Source organism: Sceloporus undulatus, chromosome 1 (genome assembly GCF_019175285.1).
Source record: "Sceloporus undulatus isolate JIND9_A2432 ecotype Alabama chromosome 1, SceUnd_v1.1, whole genome shotgun sequence".
Lineage (NCBI taxonomy): Eukaryota > Metazoa > Chordata > Lepidosauria > Squamata > Phrynosomatidae > Sceloporus > Sceloporus undulatus.
Window position 1 is genome coordinate 315,352,655 of NC_056522.1, and position 14,336 is coordinate 315,366,990.

The 14,336-nt window shown below is 41.8% G+C and overlaps 1 protein-coding gene across 2 annotated transcripts in view; it reads right to left on the bottom strand.

Moving 5' to 3' along the window:
* Positions 1–3,668: 3,668 nt before the first annotated feature.
* MAP3K9 (mitogen-activated protein kinase kinase kinase 9) overlaps positions 3,669–14,336 on the bottom strand; it is a 48,046-nt gene continuing 37,378 nt past the window's right edge. Inside the window, exons 9-11 of one of the 2 annotated variants that reach the window (XM_042446236.1) lie at positions 12,931–13,043; positions 10,503–11,306; positions 3,669–4,299 (exon numbers count right to left, since the gene is read on the bottom strand). In XM_042446236.1, coding sequence (XP_042302170.1) covers positions 4,133–4,299; positions 10,503–11,306; positions 12,931–13,043 — 1,084 coding nt within the window. In that variant the 3' untranslated portion in view covers positions 3,669–4,132. Of the gene's footprint in view, positions 4,586–10,502; positions 11,307–12,930; positions 13,044–14,336 lie in introns of both variants that reach the window. The other variant, XM_042446234.1, reaches the window with a different exon arrangement.

The following is a 14,336-nucleotide window of genomic DNA, read 5'->3' on the forward strand; positions in this document are numbered from 1 at the left end:
TGGTTAAATGCCTGTATTGCAGCCACTTACTCTCAAACCATAAGGTTGTGAGTTCACTACCAGTGAAAGGGCTCAAGATCGACTCAGGCTTGCATCCTTCCACTAAAATGAGTACCCAGATTTTTGGGGGCAATTAGCTTACAATTTGTAAACCGCTTAGGGAGTGCCTAAGTGCACTGATAAATGGTATAGAAATGTACTTGCTATAGCTATTAGACAGCCACATTTTTGATTCCTTAAATAGAGTTCTGTTTTTTGACAGTATGAATGTTAGTTTTACCTTCAATCTAATCTCTGATACAGATGACAGCAAAACAAAATACTGTTATCTGAATGGAGAGGAGATGGATGTTCTGTAATGGATCAGAATTGTATACAGAGGGCCCTTAATATCCACTGGGGTTTGGTTTCAGGACCCCACCATGGACACCAAAATCTGTGGATGTTCAAGTCCCATTATATACAACAGTGTGGTAAAATGTTGTCCCTTATATAAAATGGCAATATCAAGGCTTGCTTTTTGGAATGGCGGAGGGGGGGTATTTTTAAGTCATAGATTGTTGAATCCATGGATGCAGAATCTGTGGTTATGGGGGGACGACTGTATGTTCATTAACTGTTGTGACCATTTGGACCTTCTCATGAAATCCACTTCAGTCTGGGAACACTGGCGGGTTACAAACAGCCCTCAAGGGGCCGTTTTCCCGCCGCCGCCATTTGCTGCATAGGGAAGCCCCAGCGGCCAGACCGCGAGGCTTCCCCGCGCAGCAAAAAAGGAGCGCCAAAATGGTGCTCCTTTTCAAAACACGGAAGTGGCGCCACGAGGGGTGGAGCGCGCCCTCACGGCGTCACTTCCGTCGCAACACGTCTGGACACACAGCATCCAAGATGTCAAAATGGCAGCACCCATGTGGATGGGCGCCGCCATTTACGACGCGCTCCGCGCGTGCTGGGAAAAAGAGCCATGAGGAAGGTAAGAACCTTCCTAACCCTAATACGGCCCTTCCTAACCCTAGTACACGCGGAGCATGTACTTTATGGCAGTTTGTAGCCCGCCTTTAATTCCTTTTTAATGGTGCTTACGTTTTATCAGGTGTTATGAGGCAAAAGCATTCTGCACCCTTGTTGGTCGCACAAAATGCTACAAATACCATAAACACACTTGCCTTTTGTACATGTCTTGGTTTATGAGAAGTGACTTTTGCTACCAAAATTAGACTGGATGTTCATATTCAAGTACAGTAATACAACAATGTTTGAGGAACATATTTTTGTATACAAATATATTGTTAATCTCTGTTACAGTATCTATTGTACTAATTCCTACACTGCCTGTATATTTTAGTATGATACTGATACATAACTAAATTAGGTAACATAGGGCTGGAGTAGATCGGCAAAATATGCCAGCTTCCTGGTGGCTTGGGGGCGTGGCATATGCACGACACATGCCCCCAAGCCGGCAGGAAGCTGCCATGAATCCGCCCAGCCATTTACACGGTGGCAGCTTTTCGGTGCTCTAGCAGCATAGCATTTACATGCCACACCAGAGCTGAAAAGCCACGGTGGCGGTGAAAGACACACCCTTTTTCTGGTGAAAAAAGGAGCAGCATTTTGCTGCTTCTTTTTGTATTGGAAAAAAGCCAGATCAGGGCTGCAGTGTGCAGTTGCTTCAGCCCCAATCCGGCACTCAAAGGGCCGTGTCTCACCATCCCTTTGGGCCAGTCTGTTTCAGCCCGTATTCAAGATTGCCCTTGAAAAGTATTCTTAGCAGCAGCACCTCAACTAGAGAACTCCCTACCCAAGGAAGATTGGCTAGACCCACCTCTTTTAAGCTTCTGGCAGCCAGCCCAAATACTGCTGTTGTGCATGACCTTCAGTGCTTGAAATTGTTTTAATTGTTTCAAAACTGGATTCTAGGATTGTTTTTAAGACTGCTTTCAGGGTTTTTTAAAGAATATTTTAATGTACTTTTAAATTTTATCTTTGTATTGTTTTAATTAGTTTTTATTTATTCATCACCTTTGGAGACCTTGTGGTCAGGGAGGCAATACAGAAACACTTTAAATAAATAATAAATAAATAAAATATAATACATTGTAAGGAAGAGATGTCAGAATTGAGAGCAAAAGTGTTTAAGAGTCTAGGAGGAAGCTATGAGAAAACTTTTATGTTTTCCAGAACTGAGGTAATACTGCAGTTCTTTATTTTATGTTAACTTTAAAATAATAAGAACTTTAACACCAGAATGGAAAAGTTAGACTTAAACAAAGTACAGGCATACCTCAGTTTACAAAGCCTCTGACAAAGAGGCTCCTTTTTACAAAATCTTACAATTTTCATTTTAGTGATCAGACTTTTAGATATATGCATCTTTAATACAATGGGGTATCTGGTGAGGCCAGTTTATCTGCTTTCCCTTTTTGTCTCTGTTTTGATGTTCAACCTACTGTGTAAAGGCTTCTGGAGAGAGTTCCTGTTTCGTTTGCCTGTTGCAGACACACAACTAGATAGGATCAGCTAAAGCAGAATCCTATTATTACCCAGCTCAAGCTTTTATTGCATTGTTTACTGCAGACCAACTGCTGCAACCTAGAACTAAAAGTCTGTTTCTCCAGCCCTCCTTCATCCTCTCCCAATGCTAATCTTACTTAAAACTTCCAACTAGATAGAGGACAAGGAAGAAAAAGGAAGATTGGGAGAGACATAAAAAGTAGTACTGGCGGCTAACAAAAATGACATGGTTGTTTCATTTCACATGCACATACTGTTAGTTTTGGTTGCAAAGTTTGCTGAAACATGTTGATGCACTCTTTTTATTTATTTTGGTGGTGTAGGACTCTATCTCTATTCATTCCATGTTGTTTCTGCCTCTGGTAGCCAATTTTCTGTCAAAGAATTAATGTGCAGGAACACATCTACTTTATTAAATGAGATATACCAGTAGCAGCAGCAGGGCCCCTCTATATTTTATTTTGCTTCAACCATTACCAGAAATCTGGGTGCACCAAAGATCCTGCCCTTCACTTGTCGGCCAACTTCAGGAGACCAAATGGCAAGCCTTAATGTATGCATTAAGGTATCTCCAGATTGTCTCATTATTGGGAAGAGGTCATTTTAGAAAAATAGTTACTCAATTTAATCATCAATATATACTTCAGTAAAAAGGGGACATACCCACAAATGGCTGTTTTTCATGCAGCTGCTGAAATTTTGCATAGGGTGCATAATTTCATACCACATGATTTAATATTCTGTATTTCACAACTTTCTGGTTGCACAAAAAGCTTGTGTGTCAACCAGGAAACATAAATTTGCATGATACTTTGTGAAAAAATTTCACATTGTCCCCCCTCCTCCTTCAGCGTCACAGCTTTCTTTTCTCCATCATCCCACCAGTGAATCTGTGCTATTGCACCCTGACATCCATTTACCTAAAATGTAATTTCAGGAACTAAAAAACAAAATGTCAAGGCCCTTTGCCTTTTTTGGGCACAATGCAACAAATGTATTGTGATGCATGATATGGGTGGTATTGGCAAGTACAATATTTGTCAAGACACCCTCTTCTCCTTCCTTCCCCAGCTATCACTTCAGAAAGGAAGAACTGTTGGCATACCCCAAAAGAGTAAGTTTTAGTTCTGGAAAATCCAAGGAAAAACAAAATGAAATGGGACAAGAGTTCTGGTAGAGACAGTTAGTACATATTCCTGTAGCTTATCAGACTGTAAACAAACATTATTGTCTATCATCACATTTAAAATTTTGGAGTTGAGGTTATCACAAAATCTATACCAATACTGAGTATCTCAGCACTTGCAGATCAAATAAGTATGGAGGCTTAGATATACTGTACCACATTGCTTGTTGCAGTTTAACACTGTAATGAAGAAATAAGGAAGACTACAGGAAACCCCACATCAGGACTCTGCAGCTTTGTGTAGCTCAGCTACATTCAGCTACAAATAGATAACCTATTACCATTAGTGGATACAAGACTGCAATATGACTTCAGCAACATCACTCTACTTCAAATATCTTCAAAGTGCATTCTTAGTGCAAGAAGTAGAACTAAATCAAACAGAGTTTATCAGCCCTTTATGAATTTCATGCTAGGACCAAAACTCTGGCTTCAGTTCATATGCTGCAGGTTGGTGTGTTCTGACCTCAGTTCTGCATAGCGGCACAGTGCTGTCCTCATTCTGCCCTTCAACATCCATGTCCAACAGTGTCCGTTCTTCTTCAGGCAGTCTGACATGGAAAGAAAGTAGTGCAGGCCTCTCTTCAACAGTACTGCTACTGCTGGCAAAGCAGGAGTCCAGGTTACTAGGAGTTTCTGTATTGGAGCTATTAGCAGAGGACTCACCCCTAGCATTACTAGGGGATACAAACCACCAGGGGTCAACCCGCTGCCTGTTAGCTGAAGGGCGTGGCCTAGGTAGGAATTCCAAGGTCTTAGGTCTCTCCAGCATGGAGTCTTGCTGAGTATTATGGCGCCTGGGGGTTGGAGGAAAGACGAGATTGGGGTCTGGTAGTCGAGGGACATCATTTGGACCCTGACTTGGACTGGGTGTTCTTAATACACCTACTCCCCATCAGGAAAAAAGGACAACAAAAACACAAGAAAAGGGGGAAGGGTAAGAAGAGAAAGAAACCAACCAGTTAGACAACACTGATGAAATGAGACATTAGGCTCATTTAGTAAACAAAGAGTGACGTCAGACAGAGGATTGATTTTGTTTATTTAGAGCATGCAAACCACACAGAACTGCACTGATCTTCATGATGATCCTTGCCGGATCATATGGTAGATCTAGGCAATAGCAGGTCCAGCAAAACTGGCACTATCCAAACATGACATTGTCCAGAGATCGTTGTTCAAATTGACAACTTACATTCACCTCTCCTTTCCCCTTTCATCATCCTTCCCACACTGGCAATTTAGCGTTAAACTGTGCAACCAACAGTATGAATACAATTGTAGTTAGGAAGTAAAAAAACAGGATATCTACATTTAAAACTAAGAGCTTCCAGATGATTTTCAGGTACAGCATAATATGAATTTAATGAAGTGATTTTGACTTATCATGATGAAGCAGATTAAAAGGTTCACTGATGTTGATCTTGCTGCAGTTTTAAGATGCAAATCACCAAATCACTTTTGCCTGTTGTTGGCAAACATCACTTGAGGCCAGGAAAAAAGAAATTATGAAGCTTCCTAATCTTACTGTCTCTAGTTTCTAAACAAATATACAAACAAATATTTTAGGCCAGCAAGATCATATAGCAGTAGGAGCGTGGAACCACAACGGAAAGGAAGGCGAGATCGATGCATAATATCTATCCCTCCTTCCATCCACCCTCCTAACCAAAGAGAACTGAGGGTCAGTCCAACTGTACCACAAACCCCGTCTCTGCTCCTGTGCAATGCCAGGTCTGTTAGAAATAAGACCCACATTATCTACGAACTTATACAGGATAAGAACTGCGACCTGGCTTGCATTACTGAGACTTGGCTGGGGCCCGAGAGCGATGCAGTGTGGGCACAGGCCCTTCCAGCTGGGTACTCAGTTAAGGACCAGATCAGGTTAGGTGGGCGGGGGGGGGGCGGTGTTGCCTTGGTCTATAAGAACACCCTTCCCTTAACCAGGAACCATGTCTGGAAAACTGATTTCATCGAGTGTATTTACCTGACCCTGAGGGCCAGGGACAGACTGAGGATTCTGTTGGTCTACCTTCCACCCTGTGCGCTAACAGACTCCCTAGCCGAGCAGACACAACTGATCTCGGAACTGGTGTTGGAGTCCCCTAGGCTTCTTGTTCTGGGGGACCTCAACATCCCTTTCGAGGCCAGCTCACAAGGTCCAACGGGTGCGGCTCGGGAGATCATGGCTACCATGACTGCCATGGGCCTGTCTCAATTGGTCTCAGGGCCTACGCACTGTGCTGGTAATACACTCAATGTCGTCTTTAGCACGGACATGGATACTCCGTGGGCAGAGGTATGCAATATCTCTGCCCTATCATGGACGGATCATTTCCTGGTCGAGGCTCGACTCAAGGCTTCTATCCAAATCCCTCCCAGGGGTGGAGGACCTATTAGGATGGTCCACCCTCGAAGGCTGATGGAACCCAAAAGGTTCCAAGAAGCCCTAGAGGGTTATATGGTTGGAACTGACAGCGATTCTGTTGATGCCCTGACTAACAACTGGGACAAAGATCTCTCCAGGGCTATACACAGTATCGCTCTTAAGCGTCCTTTCCGGCCCGCTTCCAATAAACAACCCTGGTACACGGAAGATCTCAGGGAAATGAAGCGGGCGTGCAATGACTAGAGCGTAACTGGCGAAGACAGCAGCACTTATCCGACAAGACACTCCTTGAGTCTCTTTTGAAGGCTTATGGAGTGGCAGTAAGTGCAGCAAAACATTCGTTTTATGCTGCACGTATTGCTTCCACGGAGTCGCGTCCGGCAGAGCTGTTCAGGGTAGTGAGGGAGCTAACACAACTGCCCTTCTCCCTGAACCCTATTTTAGGACCATCAAAAGCCTGTTGTGACGAATTTAACAACTTCTTCGTGGATAAAATTTCTCGGATAAGGGCTGATCTCGATGCCAGTATTTCTTCAGAGCCTATAAGAGAGGCAACCAGAGCTTCTGTGGACTCTATTAAACTGGATCACTTTGAGTTTGTGAATACCGAGGAAGTGGACAAGATTCTTGGTAGTGTTAGGAAGACGACATGCTCTCTCGATCCCTGCCCTTCATGGTTGACGGCTCAGGGGGGAACTGCGGTAACATCTATGCTGTGCTGCATAATTAATTCATCCTTTAGTGAGGGGTGATTTCCATCCAGCTTGAAATTAGCAGTAGTTAGACCTCTGCTAAAAAAGCCCTCCTTAGACCCCCTGATACGAAATAACTATCGACCTGTGTCGCTGCTGCCTTTTTTGGGGAAAGTGATCGAGAGAGTGGTTGCCTTCCAACTCCAAGCGATCTTGGATGAAACGGATTTTCTGGACCCATTTCAAACTGGCTTCAGGGCGGGCTATGGAGTTGAGACTGCCATGGTTGCCTTAGTCGATGATCTCCATCTGGGCATAGACAGGGGTAGCGTGTCCCAGTTAGTACTTTTGGACATCTCAGCGGCTTTCGATACCATTGACCATGGTATCCTTCTGGAACGCCTGAGGGAGTTGGGTATCGGGGGCACTGCGCTCCAGTGGTTCCGTTCCTACCTCTCGGGTAGATTCCAGATGGTGCAGCTGGGGGACTCTTGCTCCGACAAGAGGGAACTTACATCTGGTGTCCCTCAAGGAGCAATCTTGTCCCCCATGCTATTTAACATTTACATGAAACCGCTGGGCGAGATCATCCAGAGACACGGGGCGCGGTGTTATCAATATGCTGAAGACACCCAGATATGTTTCTCTGTGTCCCCGACTGATGCAGTGACTAGGGATGGCATCTCTCCTCTAAATGCCTGCTTGGAGTCGGTAATGGGCTGGATGAGGGAAAACAAACTCAGTCTGAATCCAGAGAAAACGGAAGTACTAGTGATAGGCTCCCCAGGCCCGGGTAGTGAAATTTTTTCACCTGTCCTAAATGGGGTCACGCTCCCCCTTAAGGACTCTATTTGCAGCTTGGGAGTACTTCTGGACTCGTCACTCCAATTGACATCACAAGTGGATGTGACGGTCAGAGGTGCCTGTTATCAGCTTTGGCTGATACGCCAGCTATGACCCTATCTGGGCCGGGGGGACCTTGAAACTGTGGTACATGCTCTGGTAACCTCTCAATTGGATTTCTGTAATGCACTCTACATGGGGCAACCCTTGTACCAAACCCAGAAGCTTCAATTAGTGCAGAATATGGCTGCGAGATTGGTCGCTGGCTGTTCCAGGGCTGACCACATAACACCCATTTTACAAGATCTCCATTGGCTGCCCATTTGCTTCCGGGCGCAATACAAGGTGTTGGTAATTACCTATAAAGCCCTAAATGGCTTGGGCCCAGGTTACTTGGAGGACCGCCTCTCCCCATATAATCCGCCTCGCACACTCAGCCGGGAAGAACCTGTTGAGGGTTCCGACTGCGAAATATGCGTCGACTTCGCAAAGGGCCTTTTCTATCTCAGCCCCCAAAATTTGGAACACCCTTCCTGATGAGCTCCACTCCATCACCTCCCTGGATCTCTTTAAAAAGAAACTTAAGACCTTTTTTCCCCATCAAGCTTTCCCTCATGTGCTCTGATATCATGTGGTTCCCCCTATATGTATTTTGCATCATGGCTCATCAGCTCAGCTGGCTTTGATTTGGTTTAATAGTTTTTAAATTGTATTTGTAATTTTTATACAGTTTTATCATTATGTATATATTGTATTTTTATTCTGTACTGCTGTATTATTGTATTCTTTTGTTCTGTACACCACTTTGATCAATGCGGAAAAGCAGTATAAAAATGAACTTTATTATTATTATTTATTATTATTATTATATTTTATCATCAGGAAATTAAAAATTGGTTCAGAGACTGCAATTTTGAAAATAAGTTTCCAACACAAGGAGGCAGGACCAAGGATGAAAACTAATACAGGTATACCATAACTACCGTAATACAAAATTTATTGTTAGCAACATTTGGGAGTATAAATTGTTGTTTATTTATATGCTTGAAGTGACTTTGTGTTTAGAAATAGCATAGGGTGCATTAAGGGTGTTATTATCATGCATGTGTGTGTGATATTTATATAGGTAGGATATCAAACATGATTCATTTTAATGGCTTATTTTAATTTAATTTAATTTAATTTAATTTAAATAAATGAATTAAAATGCATAAATGGTAGTAATTCAATAATTTATAATTAAGCCTTATTTTCCTGCACAATTTATCTTGCTAAATATACAGTAATTTATTATTGAACTAAGTAATATAAATAAAATGTACATTGAATGAATGAATGAATGAATGAATGAATATCCCACTTTTTCCAGCATAGGATTCAAGAGGAGAAAGGGGGAAAGGAATAGACTGTCTGGACTACCTCCCATTTTTGAGGTCAAGACTGAGGAGCTGCCTTTTTTTCCATGTGAAAGAGGTTTCACCATCTTTCTCAGGGTACAGAGGGTGTGCTAGTGGATATGCTAATTTCATGGTTTATTCCCTCAGCAGCCACAAAGCACCAGATGTCTGACATGTACATCTGTTTACTTTTTATATTTGCAACTGTGCAGCACTGGAAAAGAATATTATAAGCAGGGCATTGTAGTAGGAAAAGTATAATGTCAGCAGTTATGTACAAGGAATGCCTATTGATAAAATATGTCTTTCCTAAATAGGATGAAATATGGACAAGCTAGCAAGTCATTGATTATAACTACCTACTACCTTCTACCAATGAGGATCCTTAAAGAAGGAGCAGTTTTGCTTATACAGTAATTGTAATTATACCCTCAAAATGTTACTAATGTCTGAAATGAAAAAGTCTTGTTCATTTTTTTCATTAAAGTAACTAATCAGAACCAAAATTCCCAGACATATACAGACATATACATATACATCTTTTTATGGGAAAAGAAACTTAATTTTTGCCATTATTCTTGTGTTTTACTGCATTATGTTTCATACTACCCTTACATCCAAACAGAATGAAGGACTGTACATAAATATTTTATGAAATGGCAGGTGGAATGGGGAAACTGATGTAAAGATATAGTTTGCATGGCTATGGCTCCTGGAAGAATCCAGGTTACCTTTATTTATTTAACTAATGGTTACATTCTTGTTATCAAATAAACATTTCCTGTTGCCATTTAAAAAAAAACATTTCAGCTTTAACCAGTAAATAGTATGCCTTACTGTAGAAAACATTGCTGAAAATGAATTTGTCAGTCAAAATCTATAATGATGCCAGTAAATGTTGGAGATTTTATGGCAAGGCAGCAGTTAGGCTATGGCTTTTCAAACAAGGAATTAGTTCCCAGATATGGTTAAAGTAAAAGCAGGGTGTTTTTTGTTTTTTTACTTTGATGAAGAGAAAGAAAACTAGAATCAGAGTGACAATCTGTTTCTAGTGGGAAAGAACACAGAGCAGCTGAAGAAGATCTGGTGTGGAAAATTTGTATGCACAGTTTTGTACAGTATGGGAAAGTATGCATGCAAAGGGGAAAGCATTATTAAAGCAGAACAAGGATGGGGGAGAGTAGGAACTAGCACCCACAAATAAAGGACAAGGCTGCAATATGTGGGAAAGATGAATAAAGACCAGAGAGAAACAGGTTTCATTCCTTAAATATATAGGGGAATCTTCTGCTCACCCTCCCCAAACAAGGACAGCTCCATCTAATTACATACAGGAATTCTTGCTTTAATTCATCAATTGCCTTCCTTTAGAGTCAACCTCTACAGCTTCTACAGCAATGAAGGAAGTGCAGTGTCAAACTGTGTCATTTACTGGCTTTTTATTCTATAGAGTACAAGGAGGGCAAACGATATCTTACCTACTCCCAGTGTTCCTGTTGGAGAATTACTGGAAGAGCACCCATTGGCAAGTAGACCAGCCACTTTTATGGCACCTTCAGAGGGGGTGCGTCTATGCCCCCCTTGCTGGGCTTCAGATGAAAGAGTCACATGTGTAGGAGTCAAGGACTGGTTGGGGTCGCTCTTGAATCTCTCCACACGGATATTCACCAGTGGGTTATTAACAACTGGTAAGGGAGCCTTTACTGTCACAGGGCTGATAGGCATCTCGTACACCATCACCTCATCACTGTCAGAGCGCAGGAGGGAGCGTGTGGAGTTACATTCAGAAATGGAAGACAAAGAGAGCAGGGTAAGCGAAGTGGATGGCTCCCCTAGAAATAGTGTGGGCTCCTCTTTCTTAAAGAGCTTCCTTGAAGGAGAACTGGTACTATGACGGGAGCGCCCAGCCCGCTGGAAGATACTCTCACGTTTCTTTTTCTCTTCCTTGGGGGCATCGTACTCTTCCTGGGTTAGCAGCTGGCACTTGCCAGCCTCCAAGAGGTCGAAGCCTAGGCCAGCAGCAGCTAAGACAGCCCCACAGCCAAGAAAGGCAAGCTCACAATGTTTGTACTGGGAGCCTCCACGTTTGAGGCTATTGGTGGGGGTGAGCTGAGGGGTGCTTGTGGCAGAGTTCATTGGAGTGGTCTCCTCATTGGCATCACTGGACTGGCCATCCCAGTCCTCATTCTTCTGAAATGGGATGCAAAGATATGATGCATTAGACCTAGGAGATTGTGTCATCTTGCTCTCCCCATTTTTCAAAGAATCACCATCTTCATTTTCTGGAACAAAGATACAAACAAAAATGAAACACTAACATTTTCACTGTTGGTATCAATTCATTAGATTTCACAAAAGTAGAAAAGGAGTGTTAGGAGGAAAGGTTGATGAAGGATGAGTGAAAAAAGATTACAGTTAGCTCTCCACATTTATACCTTTGCCTTTTGCAGATTTGCATACTCACAGATTTGCGTAATATGTTCTCTCTAGGAATCTCTAAGTCCTACAGCACTACTCTTCTGGAAGTTGACCATAGGTTTGCAAAAGAAGACCTAGAGATTCCTAGAGAAAACATTATTCTAGGCATTTGTAGATCCTCCAACATGATTCTATGGTCAACATCTTGTGGATGTTGCACTAGAGGACTCAGAGATTCCTAGCTAGGTGTTCTCTTCGGTAAAAAAAAAAGTGGGATTTTTTATTTGTGGTTTTAGGGATCCTATGCCCCTAACTCAAACGAATGTGGAGGATCCACTGTACGTCTAATGTTACAGAGGAAGACTTGGAATATATTTGTATTAAAGATATTCATATCCATTTATTATTTATAAAGCATCTAAAATTCCTTGCATTTTGCAATCTAAAGCAGTGACAGGTTTGAACTACAGCTCTTAGAATAAACTGGCCATGAAGGCTGAAGCTTGTGGGAATTGTAAAGCAAAATATCTAGAAGGCATCAGGGTGACTATCCCCAAAGATTTAGCTGAAAAGGAAGTGATGAATGGAGCAATTTACAGAACTCATTCATACAACTTTGTAACTCAGGCCAAACCAGCACTGATAGTGGATGGTTCATCTGAACATGGAGATCAGATAGCCTCCATAACATAAAGAACCTTTCAAAAGTAGAACCTGAAGTGTCAGCAACACTTGGGCAGAAAGAGTTTGGACATAATTACCCACTCCCTGATAAGTACCAGACTGTATTATTCTAAGTTGTTATACATGGGGCTGTTTTTGAAAAGTTCCTGGAAACTTCAGTTAATGTTAAATGTTGCTCTTTAGGTGAAAATTGGTATAAGTTCAAGAGGTGTCAGATCTGAAAACATCACAGTCTGACTTGTTTCCAAACAGAACTCAAAACACTAAAGCTTATCTTAGAAACCCTATATGACTTAGAAAGTGAATGCCTGAAAAATAGCCTCTCTCACATACCGTATTTTCCAGCGTATAAGACGACTTTTTGACCCTCTAAAATTGGGTCAAAAGTCGGGGGTCATCTTATACGCTGGGTTAAGCCCGGCAACAAGAGAGCCCTGAGGCCCAGTGTGTGTGCACTCAGCTGCCAGCTTCTCAGGTCTACGGAGGCCTGGGAAGCTGGCGCGCGCTCTCTGGGCTGCCGGCTTCCCAGGCCTCCGGAAGGTATATATGACCATGCTTGAAAATCATTGCTAATTATTGTACTCTAACTATTTCCCATCTCGCTCTGAAGTGGCCAGGAATTCTGCAAGGGAATATGTCCCAGCTAAGTCAACAATTGAAACAAGCTTGCTATGTATGGTACACCTGTAAAAAGTGTTGTGTGAAAACCCTGAAATTATAGTGCAGAAAAATATTTAAATTTTAATAGATATAGAAGAAACAGAATAAGTTAATTTTATGCAACTCGTTTAATTAACACTTTACCCATTTCTGCTAGGCTTGTAAATCCTAGAAAAGGGATTATTGTTCTCTGGACTTTTCCTAGGTTTGGAGCACTGGATGACCATTGTCTTGATCCATCAACAAGGGACTTTAGGCTAAAATAAAGAGAACGAAAATGTATAATGCAGAAACTTATTTTCTTCTATTCAGTTTATGATTAATTTTGTTGAGATTAGTATTGTGCAAGTAACTTCAGTTAATAGTTAATGAGGCATCCCTTAGCATATGTTTCCATAAATGACACAGAGTAAAAAGAACGGAATAAAATTAAACAGTAAAATAATATATAGATATGGAAACAGCATCATATTTCAATCCAGACAATTGTAAAACAGTACAAGTTAGTTATTTAACACTCTGGAAAGCCTAGGGAAAGAAAAATGTTCTCACCTCCAGCCACAAAGCTAACTTTTCGAGGGAGTTTATTCTAAACATTTTACAGTTTAGAGGGCCTCCAGGGAAGACTGTAAAGCTGAGCAGGCTCATGAGGTACAGAGGCAGAAAATAGTCTTTCAAGGAGTCATGTCTCAAATCATGCAGGCCTTTATAGGTAACCAAAAGTACTCTTAACTGTCTACAGAAGCAGGTCAGAAACCAATGCAGCTATTTACAGAACACAGTCTAAAACATCTTTTAGCAGTTAAGTCTTTAAAACTGGAATGGATAACCTCCCGTCTGTGAGACAGGTATAACTTTCAGAGATTCTCATCCAACTCCCAGGATCTCTCCTCAGTTCCTCTCCCCACTAGCCCCCTCCTCTAATTCAGTACTGGATAAGGAGTGTGATATTTATCTTCCTGTCCAGCAAGAATAGAAAAGAAGAAAATTAAAGGTGCTGGGTTCCAGATTTAATCAGGGCTATAGAGAGCGGCTGAATAGAAGAACTTTAACTCTTTTCCCTCTTTTAGCTGAGGGATTTTTACCAATTATTTCCACAAGGGGTGAATGCAGTTGTTCCAGTCAGAGATGTTATCTCACACAAACTGCAAGAACAGGAGACTCAATTTGGATTGCAACCACAGTGGAGGATAGGCAGCAAAGGAAGCTCCTCTGCTACTCTATTAGCATGTACCACCAAACTAGGATTTGGATATTAGCAATTCATGATAATTCTTTTTGTCTTTGTCTTCACAAATATACAATCATGAACCACGTTTCATTTTTCTGAGAACTGGGTTCCAGAAAGAGCATATTGCTGTTGTATACCTTCAAGTTCTGAACTATGTTTTATTTAACCCAAGAAAAAAACAAGGTTCTTGAATGAGCATGCTCCTGTAGTTAAGTACCTTCAAGACTTGTCTCTGACTTACAGTGACATGCGTTTACTTAGCAAGATTTGTTAACAGAAGGTTTGCTACTGTCTTCCTCTAAAGTTGAGAGAGAGTGAC